Source organism: Apodemus sylvaticus, chromosome 2 (assembly GCF_947179515.1).
Source record: "Apodemus sylvaticus chromosome 2, mApoSyl1.1, whole genome shotgun sequence".
In the NCBI taxonomy this organism is placed as follows: Eukaryota; Metazoa; Chordata; class Mammalia; order Rodentia; family Muridae; genus Apodemus; species Apodemus sylvaticus.
In genome coordinates, this window is record NC_067473.1 from 163,341,227 (window position 1) to 163,363,204 (window position 21,978).

General features: G+C 48.7%; 1 protein-coding gene across 1 annotated transcript in view; it reads right to left on the bottom strand.

Annotated features, from left to right (window-relative positions):
• Positions 1–10,477: 10,477 nt before the first annotated feature.
• Positions 10,478–21,978, bottom strand: part of Prmt8 (protein arginine methyltransferase 8) — a 75,509-nt gene continuing 64,008 nt past the window's right edge. The window contains exons 8-10 of the mRNA XM_052172706.1: positions 18,317–18,467; positions 11,262–11,383; positions 10,478–10,561 (exon numbers count right to left, since the gene is read on the bottom strand). Of these exons, the coding sequence (XP_052028666.1) occupies positions 10,478–10,561; positions 11,262–11,383; positions 18,317–18,467 (357 nt within the window). The remainder of the gene's footprint in view (positions 10,562–11,261; positions 11,384–18,316; positions 18,468–21,978) is intronic.

Here is a 21,978-nt window from a genome sequence, read left to right on the forward strand (position 1 = left end):
CCTGCTTCTGCGCATCCCTCTCCTCTCAGGCACAGAAAATCTAGAGCCTGGGACTGCTCTCTGTTCAGCCCCATGAGAAAGAACCCTAGTGTCTGCCTGGTAGCCACTACCCAACAGAGGTCACTGGAGTCTCTCACTACTCTTATATTCAAGTGAAGACCCCGATGACCTGCCCTCACAGGTTCCTTTGGGTCATGGGGACTGTGACCATATCCTGGTCAAGAAGGGGGATTTACCCAGGCTGCTATGTCAGTGAGCAGCAGCTGACTCTGGTCCACTGCCCTTGCAGTCCTCAGCCTTCCAAAGTCTTCACTCGGTATTCCAGCAAGGAGCTCTAATCCTCTCCCCACCCCCACCTCCACCCCTACATCCACCCCCTCCCCCAGGACACTCACAGAGAGCCTTAGCCCTGCTGTCCCTTGTAAGGCGTCTATTGGAGTTCTGTAGCCCACAGCAGTGCTATTACCACTCTCTTGCCTCGCTGGGAACCCGTCTAGGGCTGTGACTCACTTTCCTCAGCCTAACCCAGTTTTTTCTTGCTGTAAGTTAAACTATATACCCTCTGAACCTGAGTATCATCTATCCGAGGCTTGGAAAAGTGACCCCATTTTATGTCTTCTGTCTGTGATGGCCACCAGTGACCCAGCTAGTGCATCTGACATTGAAGTCAGGAATGTGCCATTGTCTGGACAGAGCACTACTGCCCCCAGTCAGTCTCTCTGTGCTGCTCACTGCACCACCCTACCACACCAGCCTGCACTGTGCCCCTTGCCTGCCTAGCCCAGACTATGGTCCTGAGCTCTGTTTCCTAACCTTGGGTGTGTGCTCAAGTCATCTGGGAGTTTAGCTAGCTTAGTTTGATGCTACTTCTGATAACTTTACTTAATTAAAAAAATCAGTCCTTGTCACTCCCTACACCTACAGGTTTTGATTTAATTAGATGTTGGAAGAAGCCCAGCATGGTGGCAGCATTCCCATAATCCCAACATCCAGGAGGCTGAGGCAGGAGGTTTAAAAGCTCAATTTCATCTGAGGCTGCATAGCTGGAATCTGCCTCAAAAGCAAACAAATCAACAATCTCGGGCTAGGTTTCCTGTCATAGGCCTGTCATCCTAGCCACTTAGGGGTCTGAGGCAGGAAGATCACAAGTTTAAGATGTTCATAAGTTACAAAGTAAATTCAGGGCCAGCCTGAGCAATATAGTGTTACTCTGTCCCAAATTCTAAAATATTTAAGAATGAGAGACTAGCACAGTGAGAGGGTTTGCCTCCATGTCTGAAATCCCACCTCCCAGGAGGATGCAAAAGTAAAGAAATACAGCTGGAGGAGGGTTATTGAGTAACCTTAGAATTGGTAGCAACAGTAACAGAATGGACTAGGAGAAAATGAAAGGTCTCAAAAGTGTGTGAATGTTTCCTTGACCTTGGGTCTGCTCTTTGACATTACTGCCCTTGTCCTGCCAAGTCTAGACCAACAGGTCTCCATTCTTTATGAGAGCATTGGTGACTTCTCTGTGAAATACAGCAGGTGGTTATTACAGTAGATGCTTACCAGGGTCCTCAGCCTCCCCACACTTGCCATGTGCACTTGGCGGCCATGCCTGAGAGCAGTCCATTCTGCCTGACCACATAGAAAACTGAGCACTCACTGCCTGCCCTGAGCCTAGGGTGCACCATACACATTGAAGAAACCACCTACTGACTCCCCTCTCAGCATGAGGTGATGTCAGGCCTCAGGCCTCCAGACAAACTAAATTCTGTACCATCTCAAACCCGAAGGGTCACAGGTCACAGTTTCCTGCATACAGATGAATGATCAAAGCTGGCTGTGGTTTGTGCAGTGAGGAGGTGACAGAAAGCCCAGGTGCATACCAAACTGCAGATTATAGGGCATTGCCACACATTCTGTGGAAACTGAGGCCTGGGGGGGAGGACAGCCCTTCCTCAAAGGGAGGCTAATGAGCCTCATGTTGGTCTTCTGTTTCACCATGTGCATTCCACATTTAGACCCATCCTGCGTGGATCAAGAGTCCCTCACTCTGCCACCCCTTCTCTGGGTACCTCCCCAGTCTTCTGCCCTCACAAAGCCCTTGAAGCCATATCACAGAGGACCATCTCAATGGAAACTCTTGGCAGGGTGACACATGAGTGAGCGTCTAATCAGATAGGCAACAGGAGCAGACACAAATTAACTCCCCACAGAAGAGTCACCCGGCGCTGCCAGCCAGCATCCAGCATCCTTAATTCCATTTCCTCTCAGTTATTAAAATGATTTTCCCCCAGATAGCCTATCTCCATGGAGTCCAGACTAATAAGCAAAAATCAAGGCCAGAAGACTCGCCTGCTGACCCATCGCCATTTCCTGTAGCTATGCATCAAAATGCCTCCCGGATGCCCTCCAGCCGCCCTGGAAGAAACTTCTTTCACTCTTTGAATCTTTATTTATCACTCATTTCCAGGAAGAAGAAAAAGAAGAAAGGGAAGGGGGAGGAGAAGGAGACAAGGAAGAGGAGGAAGAGGAAGAAGAGAAAGAGGAAGAGGAAGAGGAGGAGGAAGAGGAGGAGGAAGAGGAAGAGGAAGAGGAAGAGGAAGAAGATCCCAATATCCATTGTACTCCCTCAAAACAAGAGACAGGCCCTTCTTGGAAAGACCTGGGCACACTGTCATAACATAAAAACAACAGAATCAGAAAGATTTCTCCATCTAGGTAGGGACCTGGAGATCGCTCCAGGTTAACACCTTCATCTTCATAAATGAGAAAACAGAGATGGTGCATAGCTCAAGGTCACACAGTGGGTTGGTTCCCAAGGAGAAAAGAGCTACAGCACAGTGGCATAGGCATCAAGGTGACACTACATCTTCTGGTTATTCGACAAAATTGGAACGAACCAGGGTCTGTCTTCAATACCGAAAGACATTGAAATGTAACAGTCTGACTTAAGGAGGGAAGACAGACGTAAAACCCTCTAGTGAGACAACATGAGCGTGCGGGCACCGGGGTAGGGAGCTCAGAGGGAACCGAGACGTGTGATTCCTGGACTCAAACTGTGTATGGCTCAGAGGAGTAACCTGCAGCCAGAGAGGAGCCACCCATGGGTTGCTTACCTTCACATTCAATCCCCGGCCCTTCCGCCATGGGATGGACAACACGGTCACCACCAGTGTCCAAGAAAGAACATCGAAGCAGAGGGAGGCTGCAAGGCTTGCTAGTGATTGCTTACACAACCTTTAGTGGGAGAGTGGACATTTGAACTATGTCTTCCCACTCTATGTTCCTAACTACTCCTGTGTTTCTTACTCTGAGCTATCCAAGGTTTGCCTAGTACCTGGTGATACTGAGTACTAGGTGCCTCTCATCCCAGCCCCAAGCAGTGTTTGCTGACCTAACATTCCCACAAGTCTGGGCCTAATCGGAACCCGTACAAGGTCCCAATGCAGGCATCCTCAAGGCCACCTTCAGAATTGTTTCCAGGTGGCAGAGGGTCACAGGCCTTCTAGCTTGGCCCCCAGCAAGCCAGCCTTCTGACTCACTGTCTATCTCTTTCTCACTGTCTCCAGCTCTATCTTGGGGCTATCTGGTCCTTCCTCTTTCACTACCCGGAGCATCTATCTGTCCTGTCTCACCTGAAGCTTTCCGTTCCATTAACAGGGAGCGTTCCAGCTTAGAAGCAGCTGCTGTGAGCCACTCATCACCCTGGGAGCATCACTGTTTCCTCTCCTCGTGCTGTATCACTTGAAACTGGAACAACCCCAGGATAAAAGGGTCATTATCATTCCCATTTAACAGGGCAAGAACCCATACAGGAGCAGACACAAAAAGCCAAGTAAGACGCAGCAGGTCTCACAGACCTGCGCTGGAGGAGCAAGGCTTGAGCTCAGGACTGTTGATCTCCAAGGCTGGCGAGAGCTCAAGGCATCATCCGTGACTGGAAGCTGAGCTGTGACTCTGTGAAGCCAGTGCTTTGGCTTCGAGCACGATGCGCTCTCCAGTTGAGCTAACCAACCGTGGCCAGAAAGCAATTGTCACCATATCAGAAACCCATTGTGACCCTTGGAGCCTCTGAAAGAATCCGTCTGTTGGTTAAAAGTAATGCCAAGCATTAGGGCTCTTTGGAAACAGCTGCCTGGGTCTTGGAGACAGCCCGGCAGTCCCCAGATGGAGATCCAGCCATGTACAGACCCATCTGACCGAACTCAGTCTGCCTCCCAGATACTCTGAGCCAAGGGGAAGCTGTCCTTTTGGGGAGAACACAATAACACGACCCTAGAAAGGACAAAGCAAGTGAAGTCACACAAATTGTCCCATCACAGATTGCCTTTCTGGCGAACCAGGCAATCTTATGATGAATCTGTTGCAAGCCCTTTTCAACCCCAGCAACCCCTAGGCAGCCAGCCTGGTTTGCCGCCCTCCACTGAGCACTAGAGCCCTGGCAGCTGCTTCAAGCTTCCTTTCTAGGAGTTCATTTTCTTAAGGCGGCAACGGGTTAAGTCTGTCACCAATTTCCAGGGGAAACGACTGCAAATTGAGCTCATTAGACCGAACGCATGTGCGGCATGCAAATCCTTTGCTGCTGTGTCACATTCCTGATTAAAATCCTTCAGCCGCTTCCTGTTGCCTAAGGAAAGTGTCTCCTTGACATGGTTTGCAAAGCCCTTGACCTTGGGGCTCAGAGGACTTTACTCACCGCTTTTCTCTCTATTCTGGCCTTCTGCTGGTGCCAGTATGAGTCGTTCCCAACACACTAAGCCTCAGCAGGGTCTCAGCAATACTCTTTGCAATTGATCTTTCTTCCGTCTCCCCCCCCCCAAGCCCACTTTTACCCTCCTCTCTGTTCCCCACTCTTTTGAGTCTCAGATTAATGCTGTGCCCTCAGGGATGCTCTCCAGATCCTAAGCTGGGACTCACAGCGTCATACTCCTCCTGCCTCTGTACTTCCTCTTTTGTGATTTTGATCGAATCATTCATGTTTCATGTCTATTTCTCAGACACGGGGAATCCCAGGAGGCCAAGCTGCTTCCTGGTTTGTCCAAAGCTGTATCCCCTGCATGGCAGATAGCCTATGAAGACACAGCACAAGAAAGAGGATGCTGGCAGACATCCTTCAGTCATCTTGATTCCAACAGGGAATGAAAGCAACCCCTGGGGTTCAAGATAGAAGACTGCCCACATGCTGTACCTAAGAGCATTGCCCTGGACCCCCAGGACAGACAGCAAGGGCACCTGCCCCTGCCTTCAACTAGATCTGTGCTTCGTGGTGGCCCTCCTCACAGGCCATCGTGTTTTATGAGCAGTAGTGCTGAGGCCTGGATCTGGAGAGTCCTTTCTGAAGGCCCATGTGTTGAAGACTTGGTCTCCAACCTGTGTTGCTGTTGTGGGGTGTAGCAGAACCTTCAGGTGGGGGCTATAATGGATTACTGGGGCCATGGCTGTAGGATAATATTGGGGTCCAAGCCTCTTTTGTCTCTATGATTGTTTCCTAGCCGTCACAGCAAGCAGCCTGCTCTTTACCTTACGCATACTGTTCCACTGCAGGCCCAAAGACAATAGGACCAAGCCACCATGAGCCAAAACCTCAGAAACCAGGAGCCCAAATAACCTTTCCTCTTTTTTCGTTTTTTTTTTTAAAGATTGATTTGTTTATTTATTATATGTAAGTACACTGTAGCTGTCTTCAGACACACCAGAAGAGGGCATCGATATCATTACAGATGGTTGTGAGCCCCCATGTGGTTGCTGGGATTTGAACTTAATGCCTCTAGAAGAGCAGTCAATGCCATCTGTCCAGCCAGACCCTTTCCTCTTATTAAGTCGATAGTCTCAGGTATTTTGTCACGGTGACAGTTATTTGTCATAGCCAGTATCTATGGTATCTATGTCAGTATCTCCAGGCCTTGATCTTTTTTTTTCTCCCTGAATAAACATTCTCAGGAGACCCACTCCACCTTTCTCCAGCGTCTCTGGCCTTCCCTGGAGTCAGTGTGGTTCCAGTCTTCCAGTTCTTCTGACTCAGTGCCATGTAGGTGTGCCTGGCCTTTGCTACATTACAACAATGCATGGCAGTTGGAAATTGACTAGTCGTTGCCTACTAAAACTGGGCAAACATATCTTCAAGGGCTTACAGGGCTAGTGGGGCCAATCAGCATTAAGTTCTCACCCAGATCCCTTCTCTGCTCCAACCACTGGTTTCCATAATGAACTGCTGAGCCACTAACTCCAGGCATCAAAAAGCACAAGTAGCTGTATGTACAAACTCAATGCATTATTAACTGAAAGTAAATGTGCCTAGGGGAAGAATTCCCCTGGGACGCGCTGCCTGCTCAGAATTCCAATGCCTAACGGTGTTTCAACGCTCCTGCTTCTCACTGGGTGGCTCTGCCCTGGCACTCTAAACGACTGGGCCTCGCCCCAGGGTTACAGTAGGTTCTGTGAAACTGGAAGTGGGCAAGGAGACTGGTGGTAGGTCAGCCCAGTCCACAGTGTCTCGGGGACGAGGACTGAGGGAGACACAGGACTGGGGCTCTTTCTTTGTTAAAGGAAAGACATAAGTGCAGGAGGCCGGGAAATGGGTCTTAAGGATGCTGCAAGCCTGTGTACGAATGAGGCAAAGCCACAGAGCAGGCCGTTCCTGCTTAGGGCTCTGGTTCACTCCATAATGCTGGCCAAGTTCACTCTAGGCCAAACTCTAGGCCAAGGCAGCAAGTCTGGGACCTCACCCATCACGGACTGAAGTTCTGCCTGCAGTGCCTGCAGTGCCTGCTGCCCTTCCAGACTGCATGAGCCTAGACCTCAGGCTGTACCACGGAAGTAGAATGTTGCACATGTATCATCCCTATCAGGACAGAGGGGACCCCTGGAGTCTCCTTTGCCTTTGAAGTTTCCGAAATGCTTTTTATGGTTTCATCTCATCCTTGGCCATCTCCTTTTCCAATGGTGAAGAGCTATAAGGCAGTGGTTCTCAACCGGAGACCTCTTGTGACCTCTTTGGGGGTCAAATGACCCTTTCACAGGGGTCACCTAAGACCATCAGAAAACCAGATATTTACATTAGAATTCATAACAGTAACAACATTACAGTTATAAAGTGGCAACAAAAAGAATTTTTATGGTTGCGGGAGGTCACCACAATATGAATCCACTGTATTAAAGGGTCACAGTGTTATGGAGATTGGGAACTGCTGCTCTAGAGTCTCATGGGTAAATGGTTACTTTCTAGAAGCCACTTCACCAGCCAGCATCAGTGCAGGAATTTTTCTGGGTCCTTTGCCTCATGTCTTGAGGAGGGGTATCTATCAACTAATGGTTACCATCAGAAAAGGGGACCGCAGAGGTGTGAGTCTGGGGACCAGCACACAGGATGGATTCTCTGCCCTGTTTGCTCTGACTGACCTGGGACTGAGCTGCTGGTAGGTGTTTGATACAGTTGCTTTAGCAGATGTTTTGAGAGGACCAGCCTGCTGCTAGTGTACAGAATCATTGTGGGTCTCTAAATGATGGTCTGGGACATGGGCTTTATGGATCAGGTTGCAATCTGAGCATGTTTCCTCTGTTTCTGAAGTCACTCTGACTGAGATGTGCTAAGTCTCGTGGTCAATCTTCAACCCGACTGGATCTAGAATCAGCCGTGGGACCATATCTCTATCTGTGTCTTTAAGGATATTTCCAGAAAGAGTTAACTGAGGTGGGAAGAAGGCCCACCCTGTGTGTCAGTAGGACCATCTCAGGGGCTGAAGTCCTGGGCTGCATAAAGGTGAAGGGCAAACGGGGTGCCACCGCTCATCCCCTGTGCTTGACTGTGGATGCAATGTGCCCAGCCACCTCACACCTGCCACCCTGTCCCCTCCCACGGTGTCTCCCCTGCCACAGTGAATTGTACATTAGAAATAAATGTGATCAAGCAGAAACCCTTCCTTAAGCTGCCTTTGTCACCTCAGTGAGAAGTGCAGCTAAGCAAGTGTGTCTCATACCTGTCCTGCCCAGGGACTGAGACTTGAGTACTCTCGGGGAGGATGCGCAGACCTACAGGACTTGGTTAAGCCAGAATGAAGGAAAGTCATGCGACTTTATTTCTTGGGATTTGGGCAGGAGCAAATCAAATCTACCAGAGACTAAGAGGGTGAGGGAGTGCCATCAAGTTCCTGTGGACTCAGGGCTCAGAGTTCCCCACTCAGCCTATTAAGTAGCTAACAAACATTTCTTGGAAAACCCTTGGATTGGTGACTACATCATGTCTGAGTCTTTGCTGAGTGTGAGCTGATGGCTTCCACTGAGCCAGAGACCTTGGAAGTTTATCTTCCGGACTATCTCAGAAGCCACAGGATAAGAGGCCCAGAGTTTAGTACAGTGGTTGTTAGTCCTACAGGCAGGTTTCCCTCTCATGCCCCTAGAATGCCCTTTTCAATTGAATTTCTTTTTCTAACTCAAGGTTTGGTCCCCTTCTTAAGTTTTTCTGTATTTCTTGTCTGGCATATTCAAATTAAGTTATTGTATAATTCACACTGATTTTTTTTCTAAAGACAGCAAGAGTGTGACTGTTTAGGTCAAGGCTCTGAAGAATCGGCCTAGGGCAGGGCAGGGCATGTGGAGATGGTCTTAAGTCTGGTTCAGCTCTGTGCAAACTCTGTGGTTCCTCTCTGGATCCCAATATACATCAGCTTCTAAGTGGGTGGTGAGGATTTTGTATGTATCTTCCAAGACTTTGGGGAATCTGACAAGTTTCCTAACAGAGTTCTAGAAATGAAAGAGATACTGCCATTGGGTTTGTTTCTTAATCATCCGAGGACGCTCTGTGTAGACTTTATGCAGGCCCGATCCTATCTAGGATAGATAGCCTTTGAGCTAGTTTTTATTAGAGAAAAGTGTTAAAATTCCTCTAGCAGGGTGCTCAAGAGATTGGAGGCTGGAGTTCTGGAGAAAGTTGTAGGAGCCTCTCATGGAGTCAGGCCATGCTGCCTGAATAGACTGGTTTATAGGCACTGGTGACAGGCCAGTCTCACCTGGAGCAGTCCCTCACACCAGCATGCCCCTCTCATGCCAAGGCGTCCCGCTGGATCTGACCTCTCCTGGGTGCCACCAATCCTCAATGGACTCCATCTTTCAGTGAATCCCTTTGCTCCTCAACACTTGGAATGTCCCTCCTACGGAAGACTACACAGGTGCGACTAACATTCCAGAGGCCAAAGAATCATCTAGAAGCAAAGACCAAGCACTCTGCCAAGCCTAACAGAGCACATTATCTATCTTGTGGAAATATTGTTTCCATATGCAGATCAGGCCAGAAGCGTCTCCACAGGTCTTCAGACTGCAAGTAGCTTCCAGGCTACATGAATAGCACTGCTGGTCAGTTTCTATCTCCCTTCTTAGCACCCTCAACTCCACAGCTCCAGAACCCTCTTGTCTCCTCAGGGCAGGGCTTAGGTATCTACAGAAAGGTATGTTCGGGCTGATACAACTTGCCAGATGCTCCTTTCATGGAATGTACTTCCAATGAACAAATATGAACACTAGTAGGAGCTGCACTCCGTGACTTCCTGTCCTACTGTGGAATCTAGAGATGGGGAATCTTACTCCCCGCTCTACCCCCTTCACCCGCCCCTACCCTCCAGAGTAGCAGGGACACAGGTACCCATTGTTCTTTCTCATGTGTGTTTATTGAACGCCCACAGAGCCCGTGGTACTGTGCTCAGGATTCAGAGCTACAGTCTAGCCAAAACGAGACCAGAGCTAGTCCACAGAATGTTTCATAGCTGTATAACATCTGTTAAGGGATCAGGATGGGGGAAACTAATCACGAAACAAATTCCTATTCAAAAGCAACAGAACCTCCTCTGAGAGTAATATAGATAGATTCTAGGCACACCTACCCACCACACACACACACACACACACACATCCCTCAGAATGAACGCCCAAGTATGCCCACTTAGTTGTATATGCATGCATATACAGATGTTTGTGGGCAAGTAAATTAATATATATATGCTGTACACACACACACACACACACACACACACACACACACATGCACACGCGCGCGCGCACACACACTCTCACACATACCACCACACAGACAGAAAATCTGGCTTATGCTATCAAAGACACTATGTCTCCAGGTTCTAGCGGAAGTAACCTGTCCTAGATGTCTGCAGCATGCAAAACTTGGAAGATCCAGAGAGTCAGATTAGGAGGACATTGGGGGGCACATGGGTATGATTCCATCCTCGGAGCCCCAGCCCCAGCACGGAAGGCAACAATGAAACCTTTGTGAAGGGCTACAGGGACGGAGCAGAGGAGCTGGAGGCTCCCTGTGAGAGCAGGGCCCAGGAGAACCCTGGGCCAGTTCGCCAGTCTTCAAGGCAGAGTGGAAAGCTCTGGTTTTCGAGTGTGGTCCTCCTAACAGTATTCCTCGGGGCAGCGTGGCAGACTGAAGTGAGTGCCTCTTCTCGCTCACTCGCGCTCTCTCCGCGGCTTCCCACGTGTGCTAACGCATTTTGTAGTCATTAGATACAGATGTTTCACACAGCTGTCCCTTAAAATCCAAGTCTACTGTGAAATCGAGGTCTCGCTATGAGGAAAGAGCAAAGGGTCACAGCATGAGTCTAATTAGGAAACTGTAGCCCTTCCCAGGCGTAGAACTTTTCTTGGTGCCGTGGGATTAGGTAGCCATGGTATTTCTAGCTAAGGGGACTCCAAGACCAGTCCTCAGGAAACCATTCTGGTGCCCCATTATCCTCACAGGAAAGACTCTGACAGCTAACCTAAGCCTCCCTGTCCTCACATGAAAGCAATTCTGGGATTTTACTAGATAATAGCTGAGGTCGGTGGGTCTTCCTTGATATTACCCTCAACCACCTTGCAGATGTTCAGCATCTGTGCAGATACAGGGGCTTCTCAGAAAGGTCCCACCAGGCCAGCTGGAGAAATAAACCAGACACTTGGTTTTCCTGGCTCAGCTCACTCTAAATGAAGCAGAACCCATTTATACAACATCCATTTGCAAGGGCTCTCCTGGGAGCTTCCGCGAGCTGTCCTCAAGGTTGAGGTCAGAGTCTAGAAAGCCTCTAGCCACTGGAGTTTGGAAGAGTCAAAGTTGAAGTCACCCAATTAGGCCTGGTCACCGGCAAACACAGCTGCTGTCTGCCTCTTCTAGAAGTTTGTCCATCTGTACACACGGCATTAGACTAGGTGGGTGACGTCCCAGAGCTCCCTAGGAATCAGCTCTGTGTCTCCCTTGGCCCTGGCCATGTGGGGGTTCATAGACTCACCACGTTTTTGGCATTTGGCTTCATGGATATGGTCCCGTAGATTTCCTCCCCTCTCCGGACAGTGAGGTAGTCTTCTAAGTAGAAGACAGTTTGCTTCCAGTGGGTGTAGGGGGCATCAGGGGCTGGAGATGAATAAGGGGTTGGGGGGGGGGGAGGAAAGAGTCAGAGATGAACAAGAGTCAGATGAAGCCCAGGACCTACACAGAGGTCCCGAGCTTTCTATAGACCTCTTATTTCTGCCCAGATCCCAACCTCAAGCAGCCAGGAGCAAGATCCCAGAACTCCTGACTCAGCCCGATCTCAGCGAGGGGTCAGAGAAGAGGCAGTTGGTGTTCTCGAAGCCCCTCTCCCCCCCAGTAACTAACCTCGTTAGCATATGCAAACCTCCTCCCTATGCTCCTGTGTTAGTAGACTCAGGGTGTGAGGGGTACAGACAGACCATCCTGTCTCCATCATTTGCAGATTCATGACATCATGTATGTCAAGTCTACAGCTCAACCAGTTTTCCAGTCTTACCAACACCTTTCTTTTTACCCCTCCCTCCTTCAGATAGCTTCCCTTGCCTGGGAGTCTGCCCTGTTGCAGTACCCAGCACCCTGGCCCAGTCCTGGTGTAAGATTCCAGCCCTGCCTTCCCAACAGTACCAGAACTAAATGGGGGCAGAGAAAGTCTTACTCCAGAGATCATCCATCCTGCATAATTCAAGGCCATCATGATGTGTACACCACTGTGGTATTTATCACTGAATTCCACATAGTCTCCAGCTAACTGGGACGGGGGAAGGGTCCTGTGTCCTGGGATGCAGTCCTTTTCTCGGGCAGTGACTGCCTCCAGAGTACTCTCCCTTTCCTGCTCACAACATCCTCCTCCTTCAAGGCCAGCTTTTCTGGACCACTCCAACCTAAATCTAGTGCTCCAAGGGCATCCGGAATTGACGTCATCACAATGTCTGGCTAGCTTCAGAGTAAAAGAGCCTCCTCAATTGTTTAGCTCCTCTGCAGGTTCCTAGAGAGTGGGGCCAGGCCAGCCTTGCTTAGCACTTACCACACTCCATCCAGAAGCACTGAGTCCAAGGGCACGTGGACAGTGCCAAGAGCCCTCCCTAAGCTCAGCATCCTGTGCTGTGTGACAGGCCCAGAGATGCGCAGCTGAAACCTGTGGGCTGCAGAAGCCTCGCTCTATGGTGAGCTCCTCGTGGCTTAGACCTTTGTCTTCCCCCAGCGGACTTTCTTTCTTGCTTAAAACCATTGAGAACAGCTACAGGAGTTGGGAAGGACAGGGGTGTCCTTCAAGCACATCTGAGACTGTTGCTTGAGAAATTTATATGGGCCTTACGAGTGGCTTTGGGAATTACTAGGACCCAGAATCCTAAGTGCAAGAAGAATTGGAGCTGCCTCACAGCTCCAATTAAGAACTGAGTTACTGGTTCCTCCCCAGGTGTTGAGGACACAACTGAAAGTAAGTTTAATTGTCACACGTCAAGTCAGACGAGGTGACCTCAAAGATCTTTCAAAACCCCCAAGATCTATTTTAATGACAGCCAAGAGGCCTTTCCCCCCTCCTCCCTTGTTTGCAATGAGCTGGCTTGATCAAATGTCAGTGGTCAGATAGAGGCTAGCACAGCCTTCAGTGTGGTGTGTGCATTTGGAAATCAATGAAAACTCAAGGGCACAGGACAGAGCAGCCTGAGCATCGGGAGTGGAGTGGAGGAACGAGATACCACACGCGGCTTGTGCCTTGCAGAGGCTCGGGCCTCAAGCCCACCTAGCACCCTGCCTGCAAGGAGTGCTGCTGTCGGCAGACCGCCTGCTCTCAGCACGCCTGCTGCCAATTACCTCTAAATAAACTGTCAAAAGACAAGTTCTGGCTGTGTGCACTGAATGCCGGGAGTGTGACTGACAGCATCCTCGCCCCCATCTCCACCTCCGCCCACTCAGGCAGGTGCCTCTCCTGTTCCTAAAGACCTTCAGTGAAGGAGAGTCAAACTGCCTCCTCTATCATCCAGTAAGAGACCTTCGAGCTTCAGTGGCTTAGATCTGATGGCCAGCGAGGCCAATCTGCCTCCAACGAGAGGCCCCAAAGCATGCATGTCATCCCTGGGTGGAAGGAACATTGTTTCAAAAGATTAAGAACCTCCCCAAACATATCATTCCCATAGTGGCGCCAGTAACCACAGTCTGTCTCAGCGTTTCTCATCTGGGTGTTCCACTGTGTCCCAGAGAACCAGAAGAATTTAAAGGCTTGCATTCTATCTCTATCGTTTGTAGATTTATGATGTGACATTTATCCCCTGAGGTGTTGTATGGGTAACTTAGACAGTGAAGAGTGACCTTATATCCCTCTATGCCCGTGGACACGGTTCCTGTCTGTTGATGCGACACAGTCATCCCTAGATCTCCTAGATCCACTTTGCATTTTCAATTCAGTAATTTAGGGAAGGGGGGACACACAAGGGACAGATATGGCAAGACATAAAATCTGCCCCCATGGCTAAAGTGGCTGTCTTCTTTTGCATTTTGGGGGGGTAGATATTGTAGGAAAGGACAAAAGGGCCTGGTCCTAGAGTCTTCTTTGCCACAGGTTTGTACTCTGACCCTAAAAAATCCTGGGCCACCAGGAATCAGCTGGTGTGCTGCAGGCCTCCTCAGCAACTCACCTAATTAGCATAAGCAAGTCTCCTCGCTATACTCCTGTGTTAGCACAGTAAAGACTCGGAGTGTGGGATGCATAGGGCAGACTACCCTGTCTCCATTGTTTGTAGACTTATAACATGATATTGGAGATAGTGAAGAGTTACCAGATATCCCTCTGTGCCTGTAGACATGGTTCCTGTCTGTCATACAGCACAGTCAACCCTAGATCTCCCTTTTGCTTGCCAAGGCATCTTTAATTGAAAGCTGAATCACAGGGACACCCCACTTACAACCTATTAGTTACAAGAAAACCACATTAGGGAACTGCTAAGCCATGGCAGCTGGTGATATGTCATTACACGAACTGGTGCTCAAGTATCCGCCTGTAAACTGAGGGATACCTGCAGGGACACACAGACTCGGGTGCGCTAGAACACTCAGGTTATATCTGGAATGCTGCAGTGTGCGTGTGGGGTGACACTCATGTTGTACCGTGAAGATGGGGGCTATGAGCGACGTCCCCAGCTCTCTTTCTCCACGATTACGCTTTCCTCCCTCCCCAGTCCCAACCCATAACCCAGGAAGGCACAGTTGCCAGTCATAAAGGATGGATTCCTCTTGGGAATATTTTGGGTGCCAGACCAGCCACCCTGCGTGTAGGTTACTGAGGACTTCCATTCCCTCTGCCTTTTGGGGTGAATATGATTAATACCATCTGCAGTGCTGCAAATATGAGAACATGCGTTCATATAGGGTCTTTGGATGTCAGTTATGTGCCAGGTGTAGCTCTGCATTTGTCCAACAATGCGCATGCCCACCTCATCCTTCCTGCAGATGCTAGACCTTTAGAAGACCTTAAGTACTGGATAGTGCAAGCAGAGCTGTGGGAGCTCTGGTTTGGGGTAAGGAGAGACAACCGGAAACCATGAGAGCCTGTGGGGGCCTCCTCTCATAAGATTCTCCTCCTGTAAGTTAAGGAAGAGAAGCTTGCCTCCTGTTTCACTTCCTAGTGGCTAAGTGATTAGTATTTCTTTGTAGGATATAATAATTGTTCTAGCTGTGCATTTAGAGCTGCATTGTCTAGTGAACATTTCGGAAATTAAAGACTCCACTGAGAGGCTTCTTTGACCTGGAAAATGACTCAGTGCCACGGGGTGGTAAATCTGGAAGAGGCTGCTTGAGACCCACAAAGTCTCCAGCTCAAGGTCATTTCTGGCGCTGATCATCCTACCTTGGAAAAACTAATGTTTGAAGTCAGCTTCTTTTAGGGCCACTGCTTCTACCCACCCTACAGCCTTCCTAGACTGCATCGCAGCATCAGATCTCCTCTAACAGCCACATAGGAGGAGTTCAAGGGGACAGAGACAGCTGTGTTCCTGGCAGCAGAACCTGGAGCCTTGGGTGCTTCTGCCTGTGTGAGATAGCTTCTGTCTGGTGCTGTAAAGCAGCCAGAACCATTAGCGGGCATCATTTTCGAGCTACACAGTATGTGATTTGCTTTTTTGAGTGGCTCCCCCAGAGCTGGCTGCACTGAGTCTAACACAGAAAACTCAGTGGGGAACCAGGAAGGACGGGAGCCAGCCAGGGAGGGAAGGAGTGAGTCCACAAACTCCCACAACCATTATCTTGGTTTCACACATGCATGATTGTGTTAAAACTCTTCATGCCATAGCCAGATTATAGGAATACTTAATTTAGGATGATGTTCATCTAGAAGCCTTATTGGACGGATGGGTAGAAGTGGAACATTTAGATTAAAAAAAAAAAAAAGGAGAGATACTGATAGCATCTGAGCCACTAAGTTCTGAGGTGGGCTTGCAGGGAGTTCTTCTGTGAGTATGAATTAGTTTATTTACATTTATTAATTATAAATATAGCCATCTATCATTTATTCATTATCCATTTTAGCTGATATTTATATTTTAATTAAGTTTGCTCAACAACTCAGGCACTTACATTCCAACAGAAATAATAATAAATTTATTTCTAGCTACTCTTTGCATTGTAGTTAATAATTTAGTTCCATCCTAGTTAATAATTCATCTCCATCCTAGTTATTGAGTTAGGTCGGGGGAGGGGGTGTTCATGAGTACTCATTGTATTAATAAACAAATAAGCCAAAAGTCAATCGTGCGTAGGTGGTCCAATTGTAATAGTTTGCCTTGAAACAAACGTTGGGATTGATCAACTTGTATGCACCTGTGATCCTAAAATCCAAAAGAAATCACTCTGCCGGTGGGAGAGTGAAGAGTCTGAGCTGAATCCACTGCCAAGCCCACATGGTCTAGGAAAGAAGTCCTTGACACACTAGACACAAAACTGATGCTAACCTCCCCCAAAGACCAAGAGACAAACTGACCACATTGTTTCCTCTGGCTCAAAACAAGCAGGATCACAGTTTACAAGAGGTATGAAGACTTGGTAGTACAGAGGGCATGCCTTACTGAGGAGAGACAGCCTTGGCCTACCAGAGGGGAATCAGGCTCAGCTGAACTCTCAATTGTCTTGTTCAAGACGGTCTTGCAGGAGAGCAGTGCTTCTCAAACTCAAGTAGGGATCATGGCCACCTTGAGATTTTGCCAAGGCACAGATAACTGGGCCACGCTCAGAGTTTCTGAATTGATGATCTAAGGTGATGCCTTCCTAGATATGAGGGATCCTGGGGCTATGTTCCACGAACTACACGTTGCAAGTCACTGTACAAGACATGGGAATCAGAGACTTGTAGGACCACAAGCATCCTTCCTGAGCCCAGCTTTATGAGGGGTTATGGCTTGATATTATCTCAAAGGCAGAGGATAAGCTTCTGCCTGGATTTACCATGACTTTCTGCTTGTGTGGGGGAATGGGGTGGATAGTCAACAGACAGAGTAGACTGAGGCTGGGGCTAGACTCTTCAAGCCCTCACCTTCACTCAGGAACTAGATGCAAGAGTTTTGAGTCTGGGCTGAGCTTTAACCAAACCTCCTGCTCATGGGGCCATAAGACTGTCACCCTGTCACTACAGAGCCAGGGACTCACCTCTAGACAGACGTCCAATAGGCAGAGAAGCCTCACTAAGAGTCATGCGTCAGGACTTGCTTTAGGGACCTAAAGCTTTTCCCAGAGTACCCCCACTGGCTCATCACCCACAGGGTACTCTCGGATCTAGCATCGTCTGAAGATGGGAGTGACAAAGTTAAATGTTACGGCTGCCTCACTACCAACCCTCCGTGCCCACTCTCTCTGTCCATTGCTACACTGAGTGTTTTTGTCCTTCAAGTTAAAGCAGAATCTTCCTTCTCTCCAGGCTGCTCCTGCCCACTGGGAGAAAGAGCTGAGCTCATCTCCTGATGCTTGAAGGAGGGCAGTCCTCAACAATGGCCAAGGTCAGTGGGATCTCTAGTTTTTCCAAGGGCAGGAGAGCACCAGACCTGGCAAAGTTGATAGAGCCCAGGAGATCTTAGTCTTGGTAGTCAAAGAAGACACTGAATCCAAAGTCAGACTTTCTGGAATTGGACAGGATGTTTTGTGAGTGTGTGTGTTTGTTTTTGTTTATTTGTTTTGTTTGTTTTGGGACAGGGTCTCATTGCATATCCCTGGCTGGCCAGGAATGCACTATGTAGACAAGGTTAACCTCAAACTCGCAGAGGTCCACCTGTTTCTGCCTTCCAAGTGCTGGGATTGAAGGTGTGCACCACCATCACATCTGGCCAGATATTGGATACCATGAGTCTTCTGCCTCTTGTCCACAGGTTAAAAAAAATCTCCATCCTCACCTAGCTAAGAAATAAGTAATTGCATATGGTAGAACATTCTTTCTACCACAAGCACACCTACTCAGTCCCTGAGTGCATACTCACAGTTTGTAAGAACTCATGTAGAGGCCACTCAACCTGTGGATCTTTGTCCTGGCAACTCAAGTAGACTACCACAAGTTCCCCTTGACAAAGGACCCTCTTATTACTGGGTCACTTCCCAAATGCAGAAGCAATGGCCCGGTGGTGAAGTCCTCTGAGCCTAAGGCATGGGAGGAAGCTCAAGGTGGCTGTCTTGTGTGTAGGAGTGATTGGAAGGAGCTTGGGCATACCCAGCAAGGAGACATCTGAGGACCCACTGGAGGGCTAGGGCCAAATTACGGAGCCCTCTCCTGCCAGGCCCAAAGGCTATAAGACACCTCTCAAGGCAGACTAGGCACCTGGTTTGACAGTGTCTGCCAAAACTCGTGTGTTGGAAATGTGGTCTTCAGTGAGTGTGTTGATGTTGAGAGTTGAAATCTTTGGGTGGGGGCTGATTGGTCTCAGGGCTCTATCCTCATGAATAAGCAAACCTATTTATAGATGAATGGATCTGTGGGTTATCATGAGTCTTAGTTACTGTGAAGAGACACTATGAACAAGGAAGTACAGAGTGAAAGGTCTAGAAATCCAGTAGAGAGCTCACCTGTAGAAAAACCCATTTTCTTGTGGCACTTGGTAAATTCAATATTAAAATAGGTGACGAGGGCATGGACATAGTCGTTGCGCTGTATCTGCAGGCAGAAGGCAGACGTGAAGGACAGCTCTTCCGTCTTCACAGTGTAAATGTCCACTTCCTGTGGCCCAGAGGAGAAAGAAGCCAGAGGCTTACAGACTCTGCCATACCAGGGCCCAGTAGCCTCAATCCCTAGAGAAACTTAATTAGTCACTACTTTGGGGTGACTTCCAGGTACCCCCACCACCCTCCCAACTACCTCCTCCATCTTTTCTAAGGGAGAATGGTGCAAATGGAAATGAATTCACATCCAGGAGATGAACCAAGAAGGTAAATTTGCCAAAGCAGGAAACCACAGTGGCTGAAGATTGAGGCAACAGTGATTTAGGAGACCACGTGTCACCAAAGCAAGTTGGAGTGGCTCCTGGTGGCCAATCGAGCATTGCTATCTTCTTCCAGTCATTCACAAAGTGTGGGGGCCCTGTGGTCAGCATCTTTATCACCTGGAGAGGGGCAAGAATCAAAACAGCAGGGCCCTCCAGGTCTCCCATGAGTCAGAAGACTCATCCACCAGCCACCACCATTGTGTGTGTGTGTGTGTGTGTTCAAGTTCTTCAAGTCAGGAACACAAAGTGTTGCCTCAGGAGTGAAGCATAAATGGGCTGAAGGAAGTCTCACCGATCATTTATAATAAGGCTGGATGGGTTTAAAAAATAAATGAGAAGGGAAAACACAAGGCGAGAAGTCTCAGTTTGAACCGGAGAAAGCAGAACACAAAGACCTAATAATTCTCACAAGTTCATCTGGAGAGTGACTGGAAATCGATGTTGTGCGGAAAGCCAGCGTAATGGAGAGATGGTTCCCCATGTGCTGTTTCTTCTGTGTGAGAAGGATGCTGATGGACCTGCTGACCGTTGGCTGTCCTGAGACAGGAAATCCTACCAGGGGCTTAAGAAGCATCAAGATAGATGCCAGTGAGACTCAAAGAAGAGCTTCCCTCGTGTTGAGGTGTGTAGCAAGAACCACTACTGGGGGACTCTGGAGAAGATAACTAGACACCTGTGTGCCTGGTGACTCTAAGCAGTGTTCCAGAGGCCAAGCAACAAGGTCCATGAAGAGACAACGTGGCATTGGGCAAAGGGTCTCTTTACCCTTGGGGAAGGGGAAGTGCTCTCTCAGATTGACTGGAAAGAGGGCAGATGCTGGATTAGAAAGAGACACTCTCTAGTAGTTGGCAGCAAGAGGCTGGGATGCAGGGTTGGATGGAGCCTTCCATGAGGTGGAAACAGCATAGTTTCTAAAGCAAAGATGGACAATGAGAAGTAACAGGAGGGTGAACTTTGGGCCAGAGGGGCCACTGTAGATGGTGTGAAATTTCCTATCATGACAAGCATGATCTTGACCTTGCTAGCAGCACAGAGGTGCTGATCTTCTGCACTGTATACTGTATGGTGCCTTCCACATGCAAGCGTTCTTAGAGGGCATGGAAAGATCCGAGACCTGTTACCCCAAGTTCCACATACAGGGAACACCGGATGTCCACTCCAGCTGACATGGGCCCTTTAGCCTTCTCCAAGTGTGACCCGCTCCCAGCTTCCTGTTTGTTTCTCTTGTCGTGATATCCAGCCCCTCATCAGCCAAACATTTCCAACGTGTGATGTTGATCATATCAGACTCTTCACCCTCCTGCTGGGAATCACAATGCTGCAATTCTATCTGCATTCAAGTCTGATTCCCACCTCCTCCCTTCAGCAGAGACCCAGCCTAGGAGTGCAGTGGGGTTGGAGGGGTTTGTTCAAGGGAAGGAAACCTTTTCAGGGGAGGTGTCCGACAGATTTCCTCAGTGCTCTCAGTCCCTCCAAGCCACACCTCATCTGCAAGTCACCAGTAGCTCCAGAACTCAAGCACTGTCTCCCTCAGGGGAACTGTGCAGGGATTAGCGGTGTGCATATGCACTTGGTGCCTTTCCGCCTCCTTTTCTTCCAGGTCCTCTCAAGGTCCTTGTGTCTTTCTCTTTTGATCCTCAGTCACCAGTCTGCCTTGACTTCTGGCTCTTATGCTGGGGCCTTGTTAGCTCCATTCACAACCCCCGCCATTAGAATGGATCCTCCTGGGGGCAGAGGCTATACCTCATTGTCTTGGGTGCCCTTGGTATATATATAACTGAGCACCAACAGGCTTTCCATCCTCCCAGAGCCGTCTCCCTCCCTCCCAGCTTTTCTTTCACAATCACTTACTCACTCAAACTGTCACTCCTGGTCGATAACCTTCAGAGACTCCCTCTGACTTACACACAGACTTGTAAATCACCTACTACTTTTCTATGTGTCACTGTGCACATGAACACATGTGCACACACATACATACATGAATGCACACACACACACATAGATACACATAGAGACACACAAACCCATATGCATGCATTACTTAAGGAGAATTTAAATAGCTTCTACTTCCACACCCTCTAGTTGAGTCTAAAACCATTAATTTGGGAAACTATGCAGCGATCAATGTGTTAGTGGTTTCACAACTGGATTTGCTATAAGTGACACTCTGAATGAAGCCACCCTGCTGTGCGAAAATTGCATTTCACTATCTAGTCTGACTAAGGTTGCCTGTCTCTGGCCCTCTAGGTAAGGTGTTTTTCTCTGTCCCCCAGGGTCTGCAAGCAAAGTACCCTCTTTGCCCTCTTTCCCATTCTTTGTGGGGGGGAACAATGCTTTCTATATTATAATTAGTTGCAGGATTAATTTCTCCTGGAAAAGAGAATTTAAAAAAAAAACAGGAGTCATAGATTCACTCTGTTTGGTTTGGTTTTTGTTGTGGAGACAGGGTCTCACATAGACCAAGCTAGTCTCCAACTCACTAATTAGATGAGGTTGGCCTTGAACCCTGATCTCTTGCCTCTGCCTCCCAAGGGCTGGAACTGCAGGTGTCTCCCTTCACACCTGGTAGTGACTTTCTAATCAGTAATTTTACTTTAGGTAAACCAGCCAGTGACCATAGTGAACAGCAGTTCACACATCAGAGAAATGTCCTAAAGCCCACTTACGTCCAGTGCTCTTGTTTCCCTTTGTCAGTCTGCAACCCCAAGGCCAGATGATCTTGCTGGTGTTTGGGATATTTTATTTTTCTTGCCCTAACCACCTATTCTGGAGCTATTAGGTTTTCCAGTAGTAATTAACAAGCTTGGGTTCATGGTTACACATACACACACACACACACACACACACACACACACACACACATCCCACACGCACATAAACCATCTAGTAGGAATCCCATCTCCGTCCCCAGACAGTCTCTCTGATCATCCATCAACCAAATGTCAGCTGTCATGTCTTGTGTTAGCTGACAGTGTTCCAAGGGTCCTGGAGACATTTGCATCTTAATGGGGGCCTCTGAGGGAACAAAAGGCTTCCAGGCAAAGGGTGATGAAGCTGTATATTAAAGAGACAACAGCAGAGGCAGATGGGTCCCATCTGTGGGAATTAGATCAGACTACGCCTGGCTTTGGGGATACAAAGGCCCAGGGCTCAGGTGCTAGGCCCGTTCCACGGCTCAGCCACAGTTATCCCCCACTGATGCCCCAGAGCCCTAGCGTTATTGCTAGAAGGGTTCTTTGTCTT